At 42.0% G+C, this 22,867-nt stretch overlaps 3 protein-coding genes and 1 non-coding gene across 10 annotated transcripts; 3 read left to right on the forward strand and 1 right to left on the reverse strand.

Annotated features, from left to right (window-relative positions):
* Positions 1 to 7,093: 7,093 nt before the first annotated feature.
* On the forward strand, positions 7,094 to 9,108 carry LOC127292880 (F-box/FBD/LRR-repeat protein At5g22660). Of its 4 annotated transcripts, none has more exons than XM_071818651.1 (4): positions 7,094 to 7,205; positions 7,377 to 8,322; positions 8,435 to 8,590; positions 8,684 to 9,108. In XM_071818651.1, exons 2-4 carry the CDS (start codon positions 7,405 to 7,407, stop codon positions 8,861 to 8,863), a joined length of 1,254 nt encoding a protein of 417 aa, XP_071674752.1. In that variant the 5' UTR covers positions 7,094 to 7,205; positions 7,377 to 7,404; the 3' UTR covers positions 8,864 to 9,108. The 4 variants fall into 4 exon arrangements, with proteins under 4 accessions (XP_071674752.1, XP_051178358.1, XP_051178360.1 ...); XM_051322398.1 differs by having other exon boundaries at positions 7,156 to 7,300; XM_051322400.2 differs by having other exon boundaries at positions 7,156 to 7,269.
* A 1,104-nt stretch (positions 9,109 to 10,212) lies between these two features.
* LOC127292879 (putative FBD-associated F-box protein At5g56440) lies at positions 10,213 to 12,458 on the forward strand. 3 transcript variants are annotated; one of them, XM_051322397.2, is made up of 4 exons: positions 10,213 to 11,240; positions 11,349 to 11,395; positions 11,515 to 11,670; positions 11,762 to 12,458. In XM_051322397.2, the coding sequence occupies exons 1-4, from the start codon at positions 10,475 to 10,477 to the stop codon at positions 11,939 to 11,941; spliced, it is 1,149 nt and encodes a 382-aa protein (XP_051178357.1). In that variant the 5' UTR covers positions 10,213 to 10,474; the 3' UTR covers positions 11,942 to 12,458. The 3 variants fall into 3 exon arrangements, with proteins under 3 accessions (XP_051178357.1, XP_051178355.1, XP_051178356.1); XM_051322395.2 differs by having other exon boundaries at positions 10,213 to 10,345; positions 10,444 to 11,395; positions 11,762 to 12,455; XM_051322396.2 differs by having other exon boundaries at positions 10,213 to 10,335; positions 10,444 to 11,395; positions 11,762 to 12,451.
* Positions 12,459 to 13,185: 727 nt separating this feature from the next.
* Positions 13,186 to 13,258, forward strand: TRNAF-GAA (transfer RNA phenylalanine (anticodon GAA)). The gene has a single exon. It is a non-coding gene; the product is annotated as a tRNA-Phe (tRNA).
* Positions 13,259 to 13,660: 402 nt separating this feature from the next.
* On the reverse strand, positions 13,661 to 18,207 carry LOC127292882 (serine/threonine-protein kinase 54). 2 transcript variants are annotated; one of them, XM_051322403.2, is made up of 4 exons: positions 18,132 to 18,207; positions 17,122 to 18,061; positions 14,632 to 14,738; positions 13,661 to 14,517 (listed from the first exon to the last, which is right to left on the reverse strand). In XM_051322403.2, the coding sequence occupies exons 2-4, from the start codon at positions 17,435 to 17,437 to the stop codon at positions 13,801 to 13,803; spliced, it is 1,140 nt and encodes a 379-aa protein (XP_051178363.1). In that variant the 5' UTR covers positions 17,438 to 18,061; positions 18,132 to 18,207; the 3' UTR covers positions 13,661 to 13,800. The 2 variants fall into 2 exon arrangements, with proteins under 2 accessions (XP_051178363.1, XP_051178362.1); XM_051322402.2 differs by lacking the exon at positions 18,132 to 18,207 and having other exon boundaries at positions 17,122 to 18,088.
* Between the last annotated feature and the right edge of the window lie 4,660 nt (positions 18,208 to 22,867).

Here is a 22,867-nt window from a genome sequence, read left to right on the forward strand (position 1 = left end):
GGAGCCCGAGTACGCGACGCCGCCCGCGATTCGGAGGCGCGGCGGCAACAACATCAACATCCGCGAACCAGCGCAACAGCAGTAGAGGCGCGCCGGCGGCACCCTCCTCATTTCGATGTCGAGGTGAAGAAAGAGCAGGACAACGAGGAAGCCGTGAAGGCCGCGTTGATGGTGGAGTACGAGCGGCGGCAACGCCTCATCGCCAGCAGCAACGACCCCGAGGACTGCCCAGGATTGCACGCGGTGTACATGACATCGTTGAACGACAAGGACGCCTTGAGGGGCGACCTCGACGCGGAGATCACCATGTCCATCCGCGACGCTGGGATGCCGCTCGTCGACCTCACCAACGACGGTGAAGCTGAGCCCAGCGGCACCGTGAAGAATGAGCCCATCGACGAGCGCGGTAAGGAGGACGTCGTTGATGATGGCATGTACAACTTCCACCAGTACTACGACCCCTCTAGCCGCTGCAAGTACTACTAGATTAGGATTTAGGTTTAAATTTCATCGAATTTCGTTCAAATCTATGTAATATATAGCAAATTTGAATGAATTTGTTTTCGATTAAAATTTAAAAATCTCAATTTCTGTTTGGGGGACGTGGTTAGGTAGCTACGTCCTTAAACCAGGCATGAAGAAAAAACATCCCAAAACGCTAAAGGCCGTTTGGGGATGCTTTGGAGGACACGATTCGAGATGCTCTAATTCTCTGATATACTAGAATTCAGTGTATCATTCAAATCATAAAGCGGAGGGGTGGTGGTGGCGGCTATCGGTGACGATACGTAACGCCGGGAACCCTAGCATTCGGTGGTGCAAGCATAATGTCATACTCCGCCGATCAGATCAAAAAATATTAGACACACATGATCAGATAAAAAAATATGGGACTGCTAAACAACAGCTAGCTGTATTTCAATTCGTCCACACACGTTTTCATGTACGTTCGTTTGTCTTCGTGATTCGTGCGAAGTCCTCCCGCACGTCCTCTCTTTTCTTGTCGAGCTTGCGGGTGTCGGGCTAGCCAGACGCATGATCCGAGCCTGTTATGTATGTTGGGCGCCCATTATTGCCCGAGTCTGTCTTTTTGAAATATTTGTGGGCCTGGCTCTGTGTCTTTATCCGTTGGTCGTAGAAAAGTCTCGAGGGACAGAGAGGGAACCGGGTGGTGGAAGAGAGGAGCGGCGCCTCCCATTGCTGTGTAGCGACTCGAGCCCTGTCGTATGCGTATGGCGAGATCCAGAGACGGCGGAGGAAGGACTGTCCGCCGGCGATGGTATGATTATGCGCTGCTCGTCTTTTCTCTGTTGTCTCGTCGCAAATTTTGGAGGGTCGAGGTGATGAGGGGTTCTTGATTTCCTGCGTTCGCTCGGAGGTGGAGGCCAGACGGAGATATCATTAGGAGAGCTGGAGTTCGTCGGATGAGAGTTCTAGCTCCCCGGGGGAGGTTTGCTATGTGTTAGGTGTCTAGGTGTATTTTTGGAGCGATTTGAGTAGGGGGCGGTAGATCCCCTGTTTTTCTATCTGAGCGATCCATGTCTGTTCGTGCAGATTCGAATGGGGACCTCCTCCCTGTATGGTTAATTTGGTAGTTGGGCATACGAGTTAGCTGTTAGATGCTCTCTAATTTTTTATTTTGCTTTCGTGAATTATCCTTCATAATTTAGTCAGATGTGTTAGTTGATTCGAATTCAGTGAGCAGTGTTTCTCATGGTCTTTATTTATGTAAATAATGCCGTTTTTTGAATTGCACGTTTTGCAGCTTCTTTTTGACAGAACCCCTAAGTGTGAATCAATGTGGGGCAGAATGTTTATTGTCCATGTTTTCATGTTTATGTATGTATGTATGTATGTATGTATGTATGTATGCATGTATGTACGTACGTACGTATGTACGTATGTACGCATGTACGTACGTACGTATGTATGTATGTACGTACGTATGTACGTATGTACGTACTTATGTATGTATGTATGTATGTATGTATGTACATATGTACGTATGTATATATGTAGGTATGTAGGTATGTACGTATGTACGTATGTCCATATGTACGTATGTTCTGATGTATGCAAATGTGTGCACCATTTTTTTTGTTAGTTCGGTACTGTTATTATGGACACCGTCTCTATGTTATGCTATTGTTAGTATTGGGCTTCCAACTGTCCTGGTCTCATTTTTATGATATTTAGTTGGATTGTTCATTTCCAGAGACATGATGAGCTTGTAGTTTTTGTGGTAAATTTTTGATATCCAGGCACACCATCTTTTTTATATATAATGATCATGGTGTAGATTTGTTTTGGATTTTTCCATAATATAGTTGCTCTGCAAATTGCATGAGAGTTTGGCTGCCAAGGATTTATATCAGTTTCGAGCCCAATGGTAACTAGTTTTGGGAGAGTAGCTAGTCAATGTACCGTAGGGGTTTATCTATGGTGTTTTACCCTTTTTGTAAATAGAGGATTTGTGTTTTTTTAACACACTCAAATGCATATGCAGGTCTTCCCACGCTATATCTGATCTTGGCATTTATCATTCTGATGTTGGGAATAGTGAAGGAGACAGCAGATCTAACGGCAATGATGTCAGCTTTTTGGTATGTACAATTTATCATCTATTTTGTACCTTCTTCTTTGATTTGTTTTTGGTTGTTCGCCGATTTTTTGTATATGATATGTGTGTTGTGGAGGATCTGGAATTCAAAATAATAGACACAGTCTTAGATGATGCATTGTTTGGGTTCTTTAGGAAGCAAGTATGTTTCCGTATCCCGTCGCATGCATGTATTCTGTTCTTGCTTGGTCTAGCTATCCTTTTATTTCCAGAGACATGATGCATAGAAAGCTAAACGAAAACACTAAATACCAGCGGTAATAGCTATTTTGCGTTCTTCCTCTTCCTATAGTCTTGACTGCCCTTTTCATTCTTCTTTTCTTAATTTATGCTGAGTCATTCTTAGTCTTCAATATTAAGTTTTAGTATTCTGCTATTATCTTTAGTTTTCTATTCCGTAGTCTCTCTATTTCTTCATTCTTCATTTCTATTCTTTGTCATTCTCATATTCTCCTTGACGGCATGTAATACTCTTTCTTTAGTTTCATTGCCATTTTTGTGTTCTTAGTCCTCAATCTTAATTCATTTTTTTTTTAATTTTCAGTTTTCCAGTCTTTCTTAACTTAATATCATAGTTAATTCAGTTTTTTTCTTTCCATTTTCATCAGTCTTTTTTTATTCAGTGAATATTGTTCTTCTTTATTCTTTTAGTTTTCATCCTCGGGCTTTCTTTCACTATATTCCTTTTTGTTCATTTGGTGTTCATTCTTCAGTCTTTCACTTCAGCCTTCTCATTCTTTCTTGATTTTCTCATTCTTGTTCTTCATGTGTTGTTCTTCAGATTTTATTGTTTATTAGTTTGTCTTTCTTTGTTCCTTAGTTTAGTTAAATGTTTCATTCTTTATTAGTGTTCTCATTTTTTGTTCTTTAGAGTGTAGTGTTGTTCTCATTATTGTGGTCTTGTTTGCCTGTAATCCTCATCTGGTAGCCACTATTTTCTTCGGCTTCTCCTCTCATTTTTCATTTCATTACTTTCTTCACATTTCATATGTCTGTGCACTTCCGTTTTGTGTCTTCTCTTCATTGTCTTTCTTCATTCTATATTTCAAGAATAGTTGTGCCTGTCATTTCTCTAGTGTTTCTTAACTTAGTGTCATAGTTGATTTAGTTTTGTCATTCCATTTTTTCCAGTCTATTTTTATTTAGTGATCATTGTCATTCTTAACTTAAGATCAGAGCTGATTCAGTTTTTTCAGTACATTTTATTCAGTCAACAGAATTTTCGTTTTCCTGTGAATGGATTGAGTCTATAGTTCTTTGATATTCTTTCAGGAAACTAGTCACTGTATGTTGCTCCCACACCCTTTTTGAAGATGATTTTGTGCCCTTACTTCATGTTAACAACCTGATGGGCAATGTGTTTGATGTTGTTGATGTCGATGGAACAGAGTATAGGTTTCATTTGATGAAACGTGCCAACAAGACTCGTATCTATGGACTTGGTTACGAGGAGTTCATCAGTAAATATGGAACGACTGCTGGTGTTAGGATTAGGATTCTGCTGATAACGCTCCCCAATCTTTTGGTATTGTTGCAGAAGGTCCCACATGTATCCAAAAGGAAAGGATGCAAGGTACTCGCTTTTTCATTCATAATCTCTATCTTTTAATACTATCTTCTGTATACTTTATGCCCACCTAGTAGTCACGCAAATGACGAAGTTTTTGTCATGTTCTTGTTTCATCGTTCTTTGTCCTTTTGTGCATGTGCTGATTCATGTATTCAATTGGACATCGATTTCAAGATGATTCAACAGTTGTTGTTTGCCCAAATGATCTAAATCTTACCGAGGCACAATCAGGGAGGATGAATGATTGTATTGGCGAGCGCGGGCTGGGTATGGGAGTTGTACTCATCTTGTTCCACATGGAAGAAGATGGTTATGAAAGGCAAAAGAAATCCAGATTTAATTCAGGGTATACGAAGATGGTTATGTGAAGGTCTCGTTTGATGCTCTCTAGAGTCTCGTTTGGTGGCAGACCTCATAATTTCAGACTAGGTTAGTTTGTTTTTACAGTATGTGTTCGTCCTTCAGTAATCATAATTTCAGACTAGCTATGGTGAATGAGACCAAGTGCTGCAAAAATTGTCTCAAGACTTTCGTAATGTGTCCTAAAACAAATGGTATCAGAAGACTACCCCTTCTGTGTACTATGCGGTCTCTTGTTGTATTCGGTTTACATGCGTGGCAGATTCATTTTTCATGTGGGGTACTAAAAGAAAGTGGAGGTGAAGATGATTTTGGCAGGGAGTTTTTTGATGGACTGATATGGAGAGAAGCTGACGGCAATTCTGCTTTGAGGTCAGCATATATTCCCCTTTGGCCTTCTTCTTCGTCCACCATGGTCTCTTTTGGTCCGATTCTCCCAGGTTCCCTAGGTCTTCTTTTGGTCTTCCAATATTGTTTTCTTCCTTTCGAAGGTTTGTATCTGTGAAGCGTTTGAAGCGTGTGTGTTTGTTTGGGCTGCACACACGGTGTTGTAAAGTTAGAGTGGCCCAACAACTCAGGAAGACCTTAGTTGTTTTATTTTCTGCGTAGTTGGCCACATGCTCTGTATTGGATGATATTGTTATTGGGTCTAGTGTTTTTATTCTGGTCCACCCAGAATGAGGCTTAAAGCCCTGTTTCACGTGACACAAGCACCGCACGGACACAATGAATACCATTACATAAAGACCAACCTTCACGAAGGAAAATGCTGGCTCCCGCAACATCTGAACGGTTGACACGTGGCGGACTGTCAACGCGAGCACGCGCGTGAACGCGACCCGCACCCGTGTGTACTAGTCCCCGCGAGCATAGGTACAGGCGTGCAGCCTCACGTACTCGTCCCCGCGTACACTGCCCCGCGCGTATGTATTCGTCCCAGCGTGCGTACATATGCAGCCTCATGTACTCGTGCCCCACGCGCGTATCCGCTACCTGGCGTACTCGTGTCCGGGCGCGTACGTACTCAATCCCGTGTGCGGTACAAATGTCAATAGCTAGCTAGCTACCCTCACCAGAATCGATCGATTGAAGCTAGGGAAATTCAATTCGGCTCCCGGGTGCGTATGCTCCCTCTACCAAAAAAACATATTTCGAAATGTCAAAAAATTTGGATAAAAAATTCTACATGTACATCTCCATAATGTATGTGCATTCGCTAAGTTTCACGAAAAACCAATATTTTTTGTGGTCTATGTAAAAAGGAGAAACTTTATCTTGTGAAAAGCATTATTTTTAGCACTGAATTTTGTCTTTTTTACACACGTCACATGATAAGTCGATTTTTATGAAACGACTTTGTGAGCGCGTAGCACGTGAAGATGTACGTACAAATTTTTTGTTTCAATTTTTTTGAAATTTAAAATATTCATAACATGCATTTCAAAATAAAGGGAGCATATGCACCCATGTTCCAAAACACCAGGGAAATTGATCAACTAGCTTATTTCACATGCATACTAAATTACAACTAGCTTATTTCACATGCATACTAAGTTACAACTACTGAAAGCTGAAATACAAACAACTAGGCTCAGTGAAAATTCCGAGTACATACAACATAAGTACCTTACAATACACGAGTACAGTTATGTACAATACACGAGTACAGCTGCGAACAACAGACGAGTACAGTTGCACACACGGGGCGAGTACAAGTACAGTCGCGCACACGAGGAGGTACAGTCGCGCACACGAGCAGGTACAGTCACGCACAACACACGAGTACAGTTGAACACACGAGCGAGTACAGGTACAATCACGTACACGAGCAGGTACAAACGCACATACGAGCAGGTACAGTCGTGAACACGAACAAGTACATGTACATAAATACAGTGGCGCACACGAGCAAGTCTGATCAGCGCGTAAATCTGATCTGATCCACTTTACGGCGAAGTCTGATTTGCGAGTAAAGGGAAAAATTGCACCAAATACACTAAAAACATGAGTACTTATCAGTTGAAACACGAGTACAGTTAGGTACACACCACATGTATAATCATAATATTATTGGAAGTACGAAAAAAAGTATCTCCAAACCTATCAACATGGGATCTAGTTTTGAAGATCTCGACGCGAGGATCTCAAAAGCGAAAACGGTTCGCAATTTGGACTTACGGTTCTCAAGATTTTTCATTTTGAAAAAAATGAATCTAGAAAAAAAGGGAAAAACTGACACAACAACACAGTCTTCTCTCTCCTTCCCCATCCCCACCTTGCTTCCCCTTGCGACACGTGGCGAGCAGGGAGATCACTTCCCACGAATTTTCTGGCACCACAGCGCACCACTTGTTGCGTGCGGAGCGAGTTGCCTTCCCTTCGCGAAGGTCGGCCTTTTTTTAACGATTTCGATGAATGATGTGGACACGATTGATTGGTCGAAAAAAGTGACTGTAGACCAATTGAAAATCAGCTAGATGTGAATTAGACAGTTCCGAAAAATATTACTCAGATAGGATCGATGAATTCCTGTTTAGGGGCCAATTCCGTCCTTTTCACTTGGGCCTATGTATCTTGGGCTATTGGGGTGGGCTAAATGTGTGAATCGCCAAGCAGGAGGCACCCGGTTTAACACTGAGGACGCACTAAAAAAAGGTTTGTCACTGCGGATCTCCCCTCTCCGATCTCTCTTCGTCGCCGGCCAGTCTGCCAGATAGTAGTAAGCTAAAGAGATGATGCAGTGAGAACCAGTTAATTTTTCTAACGAAAACTGCTGACCACACCTTTTCCCTCGCGTTTCTCATATCTCTTTGTTCTCCTCCGCAGCATCGACACCCGGTACCTGTTCGACTGAATGTCTCGCCGGAGCAAGACCGCGAAAGTGTCCACGGGAAGCTTCGAAGACCGGCTCAGCGCCCTCCCGGACGACTTGCTGCATCACACGCTCGGTTTCATCGAAGCGGGGGATGCGGTGCGGACGTGCGTGCTCTCCCGGCGCTGGCGACACCTCTGGAGGCCAATCCCTTGCCTCCGCATCACCGACATCGAGGCGTTCCGTAGCGTCGAGAAGCTCATCAGGTTCGTGGATCAGCTGCTCCTGCTCCGTGACGCAGGCTCCGTCCTCGACGAGTGTGAGCTCGACCTTCGTGGGCTTCTGCGGCTGGACAATGGGCTCGTCGACCTCTGGATGCGACGAGTTTTGGCATGCAATGCCACGGTGCTCCGAGTCCATCTCTACGCTAATCTGCCAGCCTCTCAGGAAGAACCGCTCGTCATATTGGACGACCAGCCTTTCCTCTCCGAACACCTGGTGCGATTAGAGCTCAGTGGCGTCTATCTGGAAGAAAGACTGTTTGATTTCTCGAGCTGCCCTGCGTTGGAGGATCTGAAGATCGCTGATTGTGTCCTCCATACTGATAAGATATTCTCCCGATCCTCGAAACATATTAGCATCAGGGGTTGTCAGTTTGTCTGGGATATGTACCCAACTCAGCTTTCTGCTCCAAATCTTGTTTCACTGCAACTACATGACTGTACCATGATTCCAATTCTTGAAAGCATGCCAGCATTAGAAACCGCATCATTCAATCTTGGCCACGTATATGAGGAATACTGTGATATCTGTGATAATGGCCTTGAACTTGAAAAATGTGGGTGTGGGATGATCGTGACTTACTGGGATGATGATAATGACCGTAAACGTGATTTCTCTGTGTTTCTTGGAGGTCTGTCCAGCGCTACATGTCTGGAATTGATAGCTTCCCCTAAAATGGTATGTTTCTACTAGTTGCTTTCAGCTTGCATGATCACATTTCATACCCATCATTTCATCTTGTACGGCAGATTAAGCTTAAACCATTCTTACTTTGTTGCACTTTGCACAGGTTACATTCAGAAGGGATCTGCGGTGCTGCCCTACATTTAATAAGCTAAGATCTTTGTTACTCAAGGACTGGTGTTTGGTCGCTGACTACCAAATACTACTGTACTTTCTCCATCACACACCAGTTCTAGAGAAACTCACTCTTCAACTTTCTAAGGTATATACATGTTCTACTAGCAATTACGATGTGTATTTCTTTATAAACTATATGATGCATGATCAATCTTACAAAGTATTTTATTCGCCGCAGGAACCCAAATCAGGCATAGAATTGGAAGGCAGCAGCTCAATGGAGCAGTCACTTACACTGATGCAACTTAAGATAGTCGAAGTTAAATGTCATATTATTGATGAGCGGGTTCATAATATTTCAAAGATCTTGAGTTCCTGCAGCATCTCCCTTGCGAAGATTATTATCCAAAAGCTTTAATTAGTACGCACAGCTTCAGTGTATCCTGCTGTGTACTTAAATGAAAGCAAGCGATGAAAAACTATCATAACAACTTTTTGATTAGTATCCGTGTTGCTTCTTTTGCCTACGAATCTGAACTAGCTCTGGTGGTGCATTATGTTTTTGCGATGGTTGGATCATTTTGTTGATCTCTACTGCTCTGCTCCTGTTCTTGAATTTTGTATGAGTAGTCTGCAAGAATCAAAATACAGGCCTTGTCTGAAGTGTCTAACCTGTCGCAATTGGCTATTGAGTAGTACCAATCTTGCCTAAGCTATTGCGAAGATCGTATTTCCTGTTTAAGCATTTCCAGTTTATGGAACATGCGTTTTGCTCAGATCAGTATAGTTGCTCATGTTCATTCTTTCCATTGACAACACCGATATACTAGTGGACTGGTTGCCATGGAGTATTTTATTTTTGCAAATACATGCCATGTAGCCAGCTGTTAATTATCTGCGCTGCAGCAATGCACGCAGACTAGAAAACCTTCAAACTTGATGTTCATCTCTTGAATTTGAATGCCTTATTTTGCATGCATTGAAACAGAAACAACATGTGTATTGTAGGTCTTGCTGTAATATGTTTGGGATCATAAAATTTTCATTTTCTTATACACAGTTAATACCTGCTGCTTGCTAGAAACGGGTTGCAGGTGGGATGTGTATCGTATCGGAATGTCATATAATTGATGACCAGGTTCATTGTATTACGAAGATTTTGAGTTCCCCTTGCGGAAATTAATATAAAAAAGCTTTAGTTTCACTGTCTTCTGCTCTATACTTATATGAAAGCAAACAATGAAAACCTGTCATAAGTTCGTTCGAATGTAGAATTTCCATCACATTATAATAAACTTATTTTGTGTAAGTGGATCCAATTATTTGACAAAACTATGTCCAATTGTCTGATTGAATTTCTTTTCCCTCGTGTGGAACTTTGGATAAATGTGAGCAGATGAGCCACCTTATATGGTTTATGTACTTAAAGTTATATCGTTTCTTTGTATGAACTTTTACAGCTACTATGATAAGCACCACACGTTGAGTTGTGAGTGGTATCATAGGTACTATGCTAGTACCACATATTGAGTTGATATATATAATGCAAGAGTGACCGACCCATTTGCGTTGCTGGATTTGCTATGCAGTATATAATCATAATTTTGTTTTTCAATTTATTACATATTTATATTAGCCCTAGGATCAAATAAGAAGAAAGTACATACTTTTGAAGATTTTATTGAGAGAAACTTTTTAAAGATTTATGACAACTTGAAAAATAAACCGCAACTTCTTATTGGGTCGCATTTGCAGCGGCCCATTAAGCCACCCTATCAGTTTCAGGCGGCGGGAGCAATCGGAGCTCCCGTTTATCACTGAGCAGCAGAGGTACTGAGGTAGCCGTCCTCTTCGTCCGACCTCTCTTTTCCGCCGGCGCGCCGTGCCAGAGTAAGCTGAGGTGGTGATGCAGTGAGAAGCTCTGTTTCTCTCTCCCGTTCTTTCTTCTTCTTCTAACGAAATCTTCCCACCACACCTTTCCCCTTGCGTGACCAACAGCAACATCAACACCCGCTACGTGTTCGACGCAATGTCTTGCCGGTGCAAAACCGCGAAAGCGTCGACGACGGGCTGCGAAGACCGCCTCAGCGCTCTCCCGGACGCCCTACTGCATCATGTGATTGGGTTCCTCGAGGCGGCGGAGGCCGTGCGGACGTGCGTGCTCGCCCGTCGCTGGCGCCACCTCTGGAGGCTCATCCCTCGCCTCCGTGTCACCGACGTTGAGGCATTCCGGAGCGTCAAGAAGCTGAAATGCTTCGTGGACAAGCTGTTTCTCCTCCGTGACACCAGCTTCGTCCTCGACGAGTGCGAGCTTGATCTTCGCGGGCTCTTGCGGCTGGACGACACGCTCGTCGACCTCTGGATCCGGCGCGTTCTGGCATGCCATGTCCGGATTCTGCAGGTCCATATCTACACTAATCTGCCCACAAATCAGGGCGAGCCGCTCGTCAAACTGGTCGACCAGCCTCTCATTTCCCAGCACCTCGTGCGAGTAGAGCTCGGCGGTGTCTATTTGGAAGAAAGATTTCTTGATTTCTCGAGCTGCCCGGCATTGGAGGGTCTGAAGTTCGCTGATTGTGTCCTCAGTACTGATAGGATTTCATCCCCCCAATCCTTGAAGCATCTTAGCATCATGGGCTGTCAGTTCCTCTGGCGAGATATTCCAACTCATATCTTTGCCCCAAGTCTTATTACACTACAACTACGTGATTGCCTCTCTATGATTCCGATTCTTGAAAGCATGCCATTATTAGAAACTGCATCTGTCAATCTTGGCCATGGATACGAGGAATACTGTGAGTACTGTGATAACGGTGGCCTTGAAGAGTATGAATGTGATTGTTGCATGTCTGAGATGTACCGGGATAATGACCGTATACTTGATTTCTCTGTGGTTTTTGAAGGTCTGTCCAACGCTACATGTCTGGAGTTGATAACTTCCCGTGAAATGGTATGAATGTACTAGTTCCTTTAAGCTGCATGCTCAAGTTTCATACGCATTCCATTATCATTCCATCTTGTACGTCCAATAAAGTTTAAGCTGCTCTTAATGATTTGTACTTTGCACAGATTATATTCAAAAGAGATCTGCGATGCTGCCCTACATTTAGTAGGCTAAGATCTTTGTCACTCATTGACTGGTGTTTGGTTGCTGACTTCAAGATACTACTGCACTTTCTGCATCACACACCAGTTCTAGAGAAACTCACACTTCAACTTTGTAAGGTATACATATGTTTACTAGTAATTATGATGTGTATTCCTTGATAAACTATATGATGCATGCTAAATTTATAAAGTATTTTATTTGGTGCAGGAACCCAAATGGGGCATAAAATTGAAAGCCAACAATTTTATGGAGCGATCACTTGCAATGAGGCAACTTAAGATAGTCGAAGTTAAATGTCATATTATTGATGACCGGGTTCATCGTCTTACGAAGATCTTGAGTTCCTGCAGCATATCCCTTGCGGAAATTAATATAAAAAAGCTTTAGTAAGTACTGTTTCACTGTATTCTGCTCTGTACTTATATGAAAGCAAGCAATGAAAACCTGTCATAAGTTCGTTCCAAGGTAGAATTTCCAGCACATTATGACAAACTTATTTTGTGCAAGAGGATCGTTTGCATGAAGCACAATTATTCGACAAAATTACTTCCAATTGTTTGATTGAGTTTCTTTTCCCTTGTGTGGAACTTTGGATAAATATGAGCATATGAGCCACCTTATATGTTTTATGTACTTGAGTTATAGCCTTGCTTAGGATGTACTTTTACAACTACTATGATAAGCACCACATATTGAGTTCTGAGTCGTATCATAGGTACTATGCTAGTACCACGTATTGGCTACGCAATGGTCACTTACCCATTTTCGTTGCTGGAGTATAGTTAATTTTTTTTTCGATTTATTATATATTTATATTAGCCCTAAGATGTTGGCAGAATATTTATGTGCACATTTAGAAGCCAAAATCGCAAAACAATATTTTGCATTGTTTCTCAGCCAATTATTTACAGTTTTACACAGATGTAATCACTGCTATATTAGAATTCAATATGCCATTCAAAACATAGAGATATTGTAGTCTGTATGTAACTTTGGAAGAAACATTATTGTATTCCAGTGGAAATCTGTCTATTAACTGTTTAGGTTATCGATAAAGATGTGTATGCAGCAATATAAAATTGCAGGCATTGTGTATTTTGTTCTTTTGATCTTCACAGAAAACCGTAGTCTCGTAGGTACTACATTTTACTTTCCCTCTTCCACCTCTATTTTATCTGTTGCTCTTGATATAAAATTACAAGATTTTAATCTAAATACCGACAAAGAAAAAAGGAGCACAAGGCCATCATGATGCTTAGCGGAAGGGGCCAAGGATCCCAAGTTGATGTCTATTGTCCGGTACTCCGGTTTACCATCTGGGTGGAAAAGTGATCGGAAGTAGCTTGTGCTGCATGAGCACTAGCTACTTGGCGACGCCATAGTTACCGGGGCTAGGGTTTTCGCCAGAGTAACCGGTTTTCACGGGGAGACTGCAGATCATCTCCTGCTCCTTCTCGGCTGACGTCTGGAGGTTGGTCTCAGTTAGGTTCGACATCCCTGCCCCCCTGCCAGGCTCCCACTCCCTGGAAATTGGAAGGAGAGAAATAGCAGAATCTTCCACTCTATTGCCGCTTCTCCTCGCGCAACAGGGGAAGCTGTCTTGGTCCTTGGAACGGTAACTTGGAGAAAAGGTCAGGATAGCTCAGTTGGTTGAGCAGAGGACTGAAAACCCTCGTGTCACCAGTTCAAATCTGGTTCCTGGCAGAGAAAAAAAAAGATCTACCGAATAGGTATTGATACAAATACCTCGAGATGGGTTGGGATACATATTCATTAATAATATAAATAGAGTATGATTTATTCATCTAAGTGGATAAGTCTATAATAAAGAATAAAGAAGCACTTCTTTTTATAGAGCTAGATCAGAGTAGATGGCAGTGGCTAAATTCAGCTTCACTGTCACCTTTGTTCTTGGTTTTTGACCTTGTTGTTGGTTCGAACCCCCTTTCTTCTTAGTTTTAATCTTGTTTTTACTCCTCTTAATTAATGAAAGCAGCTCCGCTGCATTTCGTCAAAAGAAGGACCAAAAGTTGAGAGGACTCAAAGAATGTTGAGTACCTACCTGATGCCATGCGTGCACAAAGATTTCGTTGGTAGGCAAGCTAGTAACCAAAAAATCATCTAAACTAGCGCAGATAACCGGAGTTTCCAAGCAAGCAAATTACAATCTGACCTCACCCACACCCAAAAGAGAAACAAAAAATCATCGATGAGATCGGCATGCCGCGGACACAAGGACGACAGAGTTACTTGAAGCCGAAGCAGGAGCATCCCTGGCCGATGTGGTCGGGGACGGCGGGCGTCATGCTCTTCCCCTTGGTGGTATCGATCTTCTCCAGCAGCGCCACCACCTCGCTCATCTCCGGCCTGCGGTCGGGGTCGGCGTGCCAGCAGCGTGCCATGATCTCCGACAGCTCCTTGGGGCAGCACCGCGGGATGTCCGGCCTGATCCCCAGCTTCACCACGTGGTATGAGATGTCAGCGATGCTGTAGTTGGCGTACGCCAGGGTGCAGCAGTAGATCTCCCACAGGACCACGCCGAAGCTGTAGACGTCACACTTGTGGTCGTAGGGGAGGCCCTCTAGCACCTCCGGGGCCATGTACCCCAGCGTGCCCGTCTGCCCTGTCATGTTGCATTCGTCCTGAGCCTCCACACGGGCGACACCGAAGTCAGCGATCTTCACAGTCTTCTTCCGGTCCAGAAGCATGTTCTCCGCCTTCACGTCGCGGTGCACAATCTTCTTCGAGTGCAGATAGCTCAGCCCCCTCGCCATGTCCAGGGCGAGCTGGACCACCTTCTTGTAGGGAAGCTTTTTGTCGCGGTGCTGGAACAGGAGGGTCTTCAAGGTGCCGCCGTGCTGGTACTCCACCACCACAACACAACACCGCTGGCCTGGCGCTCCGCCGCCGCCCTTCTTCGCCGGGACCTTCAGCTGGGACGTCCCCATGGACGCGCCCACGAACTGCAAACACATAGAAAAAACGCACCAAATTAACGAATGCAGTTCATATTAGTCATTTTTTACCGAGCACTATCCGCCAGTGATGCAGTAGTAATGTATAATCACGTACAGTACCTTGGTGACATTTGGGTGATCAAGCTTCTGCCAGACGGCCACCTCCTTCTCGAAGGCTTCCCGGTGCTTTGTCTCCTGACCTTCCTGACCCCAGTCCAACACCTTCACTGCATCATACGAAATAAAATGAGCAAATCGTAATGCATATGTAAACTTTTTCGTCTTGTCAACCTGCTGATACATATTATCAGTACTTTTTTAGACAAAATATCATAAACATAGTAGCAGTATTTAGCTTAGTTGATGTGTCAGTAATAATTGAACCAGGCCTAGGGCATCATGATCAAGTTAGGTAGGGAAACAGAGAAATGCATATGTAAACTTTTTCGTCTTGTCAACCTGTTGATGCATAGTATCAGTACTTTTTTAGACAAAAGATCATAAACATAGTTTCAGTATTTAGCTTAGTTGCTGTGTCAGTCATAACTGAACCAGGCCTAGGGCATCATGAATTCATGATCAAGTTAGGTAGAGAAACCGAGAAATAAATACCTCCAGACAATACTGAAATCACTAAAATTTACCAAATCAAATTTCTACATGCCCCAGCCACCGTCTTGGGTGCCCGAGGCCTTGTCTCAAACCCCGGCTAGTAGCAACATAAAAACTATGAAACATGATTCGTCTATTTATAGTATATTCTTTCCACTCCCAAAGACACTATGATTCAACAGATTGTTTAGGAGTTAGGAGTAGTATGTTTAAATGTTTGCGAGCTACGTGAACTCTTTGATCTGTATTCTGTCAACAGTTTATAGAAAAACATTGTGGGAATATTTTTGTAGTTTTACTACGATGTAATCAGACATCATGTTAGTTCTTTGCGGTTTAAGGAATGATGTTGCAATTCTATATTTTATTATTTTTCGAATCATGCAAATCAACTGAGGACCTATAAACAGTCTTGGTTTCCATAACAGACACAATATAAGAAATATGAAAAAGGTTCTTATGATCCAATGGCTTCTAATGTGTCTTATCCAAGTTCTATGGCTAGCTTTCTCACTAATAAATTGCGTAATGGTTTTGAAAGCAAACAATAAAATAAAATGTGTAAAGAAAAATACTCCATCCCTCCCATAATATAAGAGGTTATTACAAACGTGTCTGGCGATATCGATTCTACCCCTCAAAAACAGGAAAGAATGTTATTAGCCCGGTGTAACTACTACTCTAATCCACATTGTTATCATGAGTATTTTCATCCCAAAATATCCACAAATCAGTGCCTTGGTCACCGCGAATGGAAAAGTAAACCTAAAAATGGAACATAAGAAGTATTTTTTATATATATTTGAAGCATATGGATTGAAATAACAACTGCCACATAGCTGCCAAGTCATAGGGACAAAAAGGTCACCAAAATTTTCTTACGTTGTCATCATTCACATGACAAAAATGGCATCGGACCATGTTTACCGACATATGTATCTTCCTTATTGCCTTCTGATTTGGATGTATATTCGGTACATAAAACTCATTCACACGTGGACTGGTGTCTATGCAGTGACATAAAAGGTAGTACATGGAATTACTATGCCAGGCTATCGATCTCTCTATCCCACCAACTTACATATGCCCTTCATCCTCCAGCACCACCAACTACCGCTATATTATCAGCCCATGTGCCATACCTCACTTGTGTCACCGAGATCTCCTTAATATATCCTCCTACATCTCAAACCTTTGGCCTCTGGCATAGCTACTTGTCGACTATGGTGCCATCCGACCATAAGCGCTACAACCCGGTAAAAATGTTCACCTATTTAGCACGACTTTTTCCAAATTCGATGATGACGTCTTAGAATGTGTGTGATAAAACCTTTTGTTTTTTACTTTTGAATATTGGTCTATAAGACCTTATTTTGATCTATAAAGCTTAAAATTTGATCTGTAGATCTGTACGAGGAACACCTCTATATAGCTTCATAATAGTTTCATATATTTGCACGGACATATTCAATAACGGTCAATGTGGCACGTCTAAAATGTGTCCAAACCTAAAACGTCATGTATGTTGAAGACATCAAGTATTATAATCGTGCTTGACTTTCAAGCTCAATTGCCAATACTGATGGTTTGGTAAGCCAATATTTTGCAATATCAAACTCGTCAACATTTGGCAAGCTTGGCTAGTAATTGGCAAGTTGACAGCTATTGCCATGCCAAACTTTGGCAAAACGACTTTTATTCTGAACTAATTGTCTCAACTGGTTGGGGAGAGACAGACAACGTGCAATGGGCGTGGCAATGATGTGACCTCGCCCAATCAAATCATTAGCCAAAAGAAGCTGGCTCCCTGCTAAATTTATCATGGGTTGGCAAGATGACCTTCGATCGGTAAAAAAGAGAATCGCATGGCGCGGATGGCAAAGCATAATTCATCTGGAACGGATACCAGCGCATAATTCATCTTGGACATATATACAGAATTTCGTACAGAATTAGATATACATACAGGCGAGGTGTCACGGTTGTGGTTTTACTGACCTGCAACGTCTTCGCCGTCGTAGGTGCCGCGGTAGACGACCCCGAAGGTGCCGCTGGCGACCTGCTTGTCGATGTCGAGCTTGGCGAGGTCGATCTCCCACTCGAGGAGCTCCCCCGGCGAGGCGCCGCGCTGGTGATCCAGCCACACCCTGGAGCGCGACTTCTCCAGCTGCTCGTCCAGCTTGGTGAGGTCGAGCGTGTCCGCCCTGACGTAGCCCTCGCCGTCGGCGGCCTTCATGTCGCCGCTGCCGAAGCTGCGGCTGCCGCTGGCCCCGGCGCCGCTGCTGCTACCGGTCGTCGTCGTCAGGGAATTCATCCGATCGACCGATCAGCCGATCGTGTGTGAAGAAGTACTCTTCCTCAACTCCGATTCCCCCACTTTCAGGCAAAGAACTCTGTTTTCTCGCTAAAACCAAATCTCAGAGGAGAAACGCGCGGCCGCGATGCATCTGCAGCGGAAATATCGGGAGGAGATATGCCGGATCGTCCTATATCCATCCATGGGATATATACGAGGAATTCAAGCCCGCATGACGCCCGATCGCCTTGGAATGTGATGTAATATGATGCTCAGCCGACCAAGAGAAAAAAACAGATGGAAACAAAGAACCGGAAACAACAAAGGAATCAAACACGCGAGTGGGGCAAGAAAACGACGCAAGCGGAAGAAATCAACCAGACGAGATGGAAAGGGAAAACGACTTGTTCTTCCAAGGAAGATCTAGCTATTAGCCGAAACGAAAAGACGAAGAAGGAGGAGGAGGCTAATTGGATTAGCCTCTCCTCTTAGATCAGACGACGAGGAAACCTTACGCTAAACAGAACCGGCCAGCCCGCTTTTGAGATCTCTATTTTTAGGGTGGAAAGCGCGTCGATGGTAGTTAATTGGGGGAATGTTTCCTTTTCTCTTTTAGAGGCGAATAATCAGCGGATGGCTGACCTGAAGAGGGAAAGATAGAGACAGAGTCAGAGGGGAGGAAGAAGAGGCAAAACAGGAGATGTCAGTTTACCTGCTGCCAACAATTCAGGAGGAGGCTGGCCGTTGACTCTTGCTTAATTTTTGGAAACACAGTTGTGCGCCAAGGTGCACGGCCCGCTTTCTCAACATTCTATATGCCCTAATTGCTTGTGTTTTTTTTTTCTTAGATGATGGACGAAATATAGAGTTATGATGCTGCGACATCATTAGTTTTGGGCTAGGCCCATGTAATTTTCACAGGATTTAAGTCAGCCACTTTTTAGAGTCCGTATTGAAGGGGGAAAGGCCTTCTAGGGTTTGGTTTGGCCACCATACGTATGGCTGGCCGAAACCCCACATTTTCCTCCTTTAAATACCTCCATAGCCGTCATGTTTAGACTTGGATTTTGATTAGATTAAAAGTTAGCCATTGCTACAACTCTCGTGTACTTCTTTTGAGACCAACGCCCAGAACAAGACCGACTATTCGTAATCCCACCTTATTCAATAAAGCTTTCATCTATATCCGCAATATTCTGATTGCATCATTAGTTCTTACTTGTTCTCGATTTCAGATAGGAATTAAGACCCTCGCTGGTCAGGCTGATCGTGCATCCGCAAGATCAGTAACTCCCGGAGATTGTCCTAGTGATTGCATTGGCGCACAAGCTTTACACGTGTAGTCGGATCGTCAAGCACGAACTCCACCAACAAATCGACGTTATCTTCGTCTCATCGAAAGATCGGACACCTTTGCCCTATCAAAGGGATCCAAGCTTTTAGACCTCTCGTAAAATTCCTATGTGTCGATGACAACTACAATATGTACTTAATCTCTATAGAAACTAGATGATACACCGCGCGTTGCTGCGGGAATTAATTGTAATAAGTTTGGATGATATTTTGTTTAAAAGGTCAATTTTGAAAATAGAATAAAATGAAGGAAGAAAACAAATGATATAATATGAGAACTCGAAAAGGAAATAGTTATTGGTAATTCTATTTGATAATTATATCGTGACAAAATATTTATTGAATATAAGTAGCATGACACATGGTAAGTTTACTTAGAGGTTTTTGGGTGGGTGACTTCTTCATGTACTCGAAGATGTATTTGGCAACCTTGAATGGGTATTTCTCGGGAAGCTTTGTGGTGTTGTGTTTGCGTGGAACTGTGCTTTTGAAAGTGATACACATAGGCAGTTTGCATTATTCTTCATCTCTGAAATAGCTTCCATATACTTATTGTGAGTTTCTCTGGCTGAATGAGCTGATGAGGGTGGCAGAGTAATTGTTTGGTGCATCAGTTTGAATCCTGAAGAAAATGGTTGTGTAGTGTTAAATAAGGTAAGCGCGAAGCTGAAAAATCAAATAAAACTTGATGTACCCGTATTGTTGCCTTCCAGCGGATTGTCCATGTATTTCCAATGGAAAGAAGTCTGCAAAAAATGATGATGAATTTGTAGGGGCACAATGTTTGGGGTGATATTATATAGGTGTTGTGCAGTTATGAAAAAAAGTATGAAAGTGTTTTAATGATTATTATAATGAATGTGTAGAAACTGACAATAGCATGAAAGTAGTAACTATTCAAGTTGTTACTTTAGGTATTCACATCGTGCATGCGTGTACGATCTCACGGATTCTTTTAGAACAACAATGAGAAGGAAGAATAAGAGGACACTTGAGTATATTGCAAACATATGGTATTGTACTATAGAATATGATCAATGAAGTGATCTGAGAGCCTGATATCCTTCTTTTAAAAAATTGCAAGCCAGCACAGGAAGATAATATATTTCGATGATTATTAATTTTCCTAGCCATGAGATGCATACGCCCTTGACAGATTTGGATGAAAAGATGGATGAAGAAACCATGTTCTGTACGTATAAATCTGACACTTGATTGTTTGGATAAAGTTTTTAAAAAGCAAAGGCAACAACGCATGCAAAGAATATGTACCAGCAGGACTCCGTGAATATGGGCATATTCAGCATGGAAGGACCAGCACCGGCTGTTTTTGTGTTCAAGTGGTTCAGCAGCTGAGGAATTAAAAAGTGCACTGTTATGAAATCATGTATCTGCAGGAAGTTGGGTGAAGCAAACAATAATAAAAAATTAGAAATAAAACTGATATAGAAAGGATATAAATAAATTAGATTCAGAAAGCATGTTTCTCCAGTACTAGTAAGCTTGCACGTGCAATGCACGTTTTAAATTTAAATTTTATAATGCATGTCACAAATTCAAAATTTGAATATGCATAGCTTACAAATGTCAATCCACATATTTCCTATCATGCATGTGCAATGATTAGGATTGGAGAAACCACTTTGAATAGACCACATGCAGTGCATGTCTCAAATTTAAAATTTAAATCATGTCTCAATTTCTAATTTTGAATATGCAAAGCTTACAAATGTTAATCCACATAATATTTCTTATCATGTGTGTGCAATGATTTGGATAGGAGCAGCCATTTTGAATAGACAAGTGCACAACTTGGATTTGACACAATATTAAAAAAAACACCACTCTATTTTAACACAATCAATCTCGACAAATATCGCCTCTACGATCCCAACTACTGCAGACCTTTGAAAAGGTTCCCCTCATCATCTTCAACAATGCAGATTTCCAAACCAAAGGAAACCCCACAAAACAACATGTGCATCTCCACTTTTTGTCACATTGAATACCTCACCGGCAAAATCACCACAGTTAGGTTTTAGGAGTCAGCAGCTCTCGTCGTAGTTTTGTAAGTTCAGCCTGACCAAAGAAATAACTCTTAATTACATTGAAACATTCTCCAAAAATAGTACTCCATCCATCCCACACTTATGCCTAGATACATTTAAATTTAAATTTAGATAACTCTAAGACATCCATTGCGGGATAGAGGGAGTACTAAGAGCTTAACATATGGAGATTCCCATAATTATCAAATCAAACTCTTTACAGCAACAATTGAACCATCACGTGAAAAAACCGAAGCATACTTCTGGGGATCTTGTTGATCTGTAGCTAAGAGGAGGTATCAGGTACTGCAGAATGGAATTAAAAAATCAATAACATGTCATATAGGAAAGCATGAACATAAACTGTGAGCATATTTAACCATCAGATCAAGCACCATAGGGGTAAAAGAAGACATATCATGTTTGCTGCAAGGCAAATAGATTACCAAAATGAACTGGGACATCGTTACTCAATTAGTAAGAACAAAGAAGCACACTTAACTTCACAGGAAATGAAAAATAAACAAACGATATAACCGTATTAGATTTCCAGCATCACCAATGCATCACCAATAGACACAAAACAAGATTTTAGAACTTGCCATTACCAAACATGGCATAATACACACACATGTCATATCACCCATAATAATGTATTGATGTTAACTTAAACAACAAATGATAATTGGAAAGAGGAAGGACAAGGTTCCTGTTTAAACCAGACATTACTGTCAATATCAGGCTAAGCAACAAAAATTGTAAGACAATTCATACAATTTCCCATAAATCAATTATGTTCTTCCTTGACAGATGGCTGAAAAGAGGAACTTACGTATTCAGCTGGACAATTGGCTGAATTTGCTAGACAATTCTGAATTTGGATAGTCCAAAACTCGTAATACAGTACCAACTTCCTCACTAAAATTCAAAGGAGCAAGCAACTCCCGCCGTACTTTTGTAAGTTTAGTCCGACCAAAGAAATGAATCTTAACTACAGTGAAACATTCTCTACAATTAGTATTCTCTCCGTCCCAGATTGTGGATAGTCTAAAAAATAGTATATTGAAATGAAGGGATATGAGCTTCAAATCACCTTCAGAAGAGCAAGAATGTGCAATGGATTTGTTCTTCTGCCCCTTCGACATCTTCCAAGTAAAAGTGAAGTAAAGAACATAAAGCACAAGGTTCAGACATTAATAAATCTGCATTTGATTAAGTATTTGAAATGTTTATGTTCATTTTTTAAGTTCTTCAAGAGGAGCCTGACATGATTGCTATAATACTAACACTCAGTTTCTCACTACTTCAGAACAATTTTCATTAGTGTCAAGTAGTAATACCTGTTAGAGTTATAATTATGTGTACTTATGTTGGCTTTTGGCTTTCTACATTCTATCCTTCGGACTACCACATATACACCAGATATGTTTGATTAATTAGTCCTTTGCACCAGATAACTGACATCAAAATGTGACACACATTGAAAGAAGATAGCAGCATACAATGTCCGCCTTTCAGAAAAGCATGAAACACATACCGTGCAAGAATCCCAAGTGAGACAATCTCTAATCTGTAGTCTGATTTATTATCATTTAGAGCAGGATTCAAAATTGGATAACACAGCAGTCTCTAATATGTAGTCTGAGGGTAACACAGCAGTAATATCTCTCAGATGACTCACGAATTACCAACTTTGTAAATATATCTTGAGTTGGTGGTACGGGTTGTGCAAAATAATTAAGAAGCTCGACAGACACTAAAAGTCATAAAATCCCAGCCATCACACACAATGCATGCTCAGCAGATTATTTACTTCTGTGTAGCAGAAAGATGATAGGAATGGAAATATGGAAACCCTTTCCAACTCAGACTCAAGCCGTAGACATATGCTGAAAAAACTACCACTCACCTTTAGCTCCGCTTGAATAAAGTATTGCCACGGCATTGACATGGCCATAAACCTCATTGCCTCCTGCGCTTTATCAGAACTGGGAATACTACATTCAGCATCATGCAACCTGGTTTTCTCAATTGACAGTGGTTCGTA

Source organism: Lolium perenne, chromosome 4 (genome assembly GCF_019359855.2).
Source record: "Lolium perenne isolate Kyuss_39 chromosome 4, Kyuss_2.0, whole genome shotgun sequence".
NCBI classification, from domain to species: domain Eukaryota; kingdom Viridiplantae; phylum Streptophyta; class Magnoliopsida; order Poales; family Poaceae; genus Lolium; species Lolium perenne.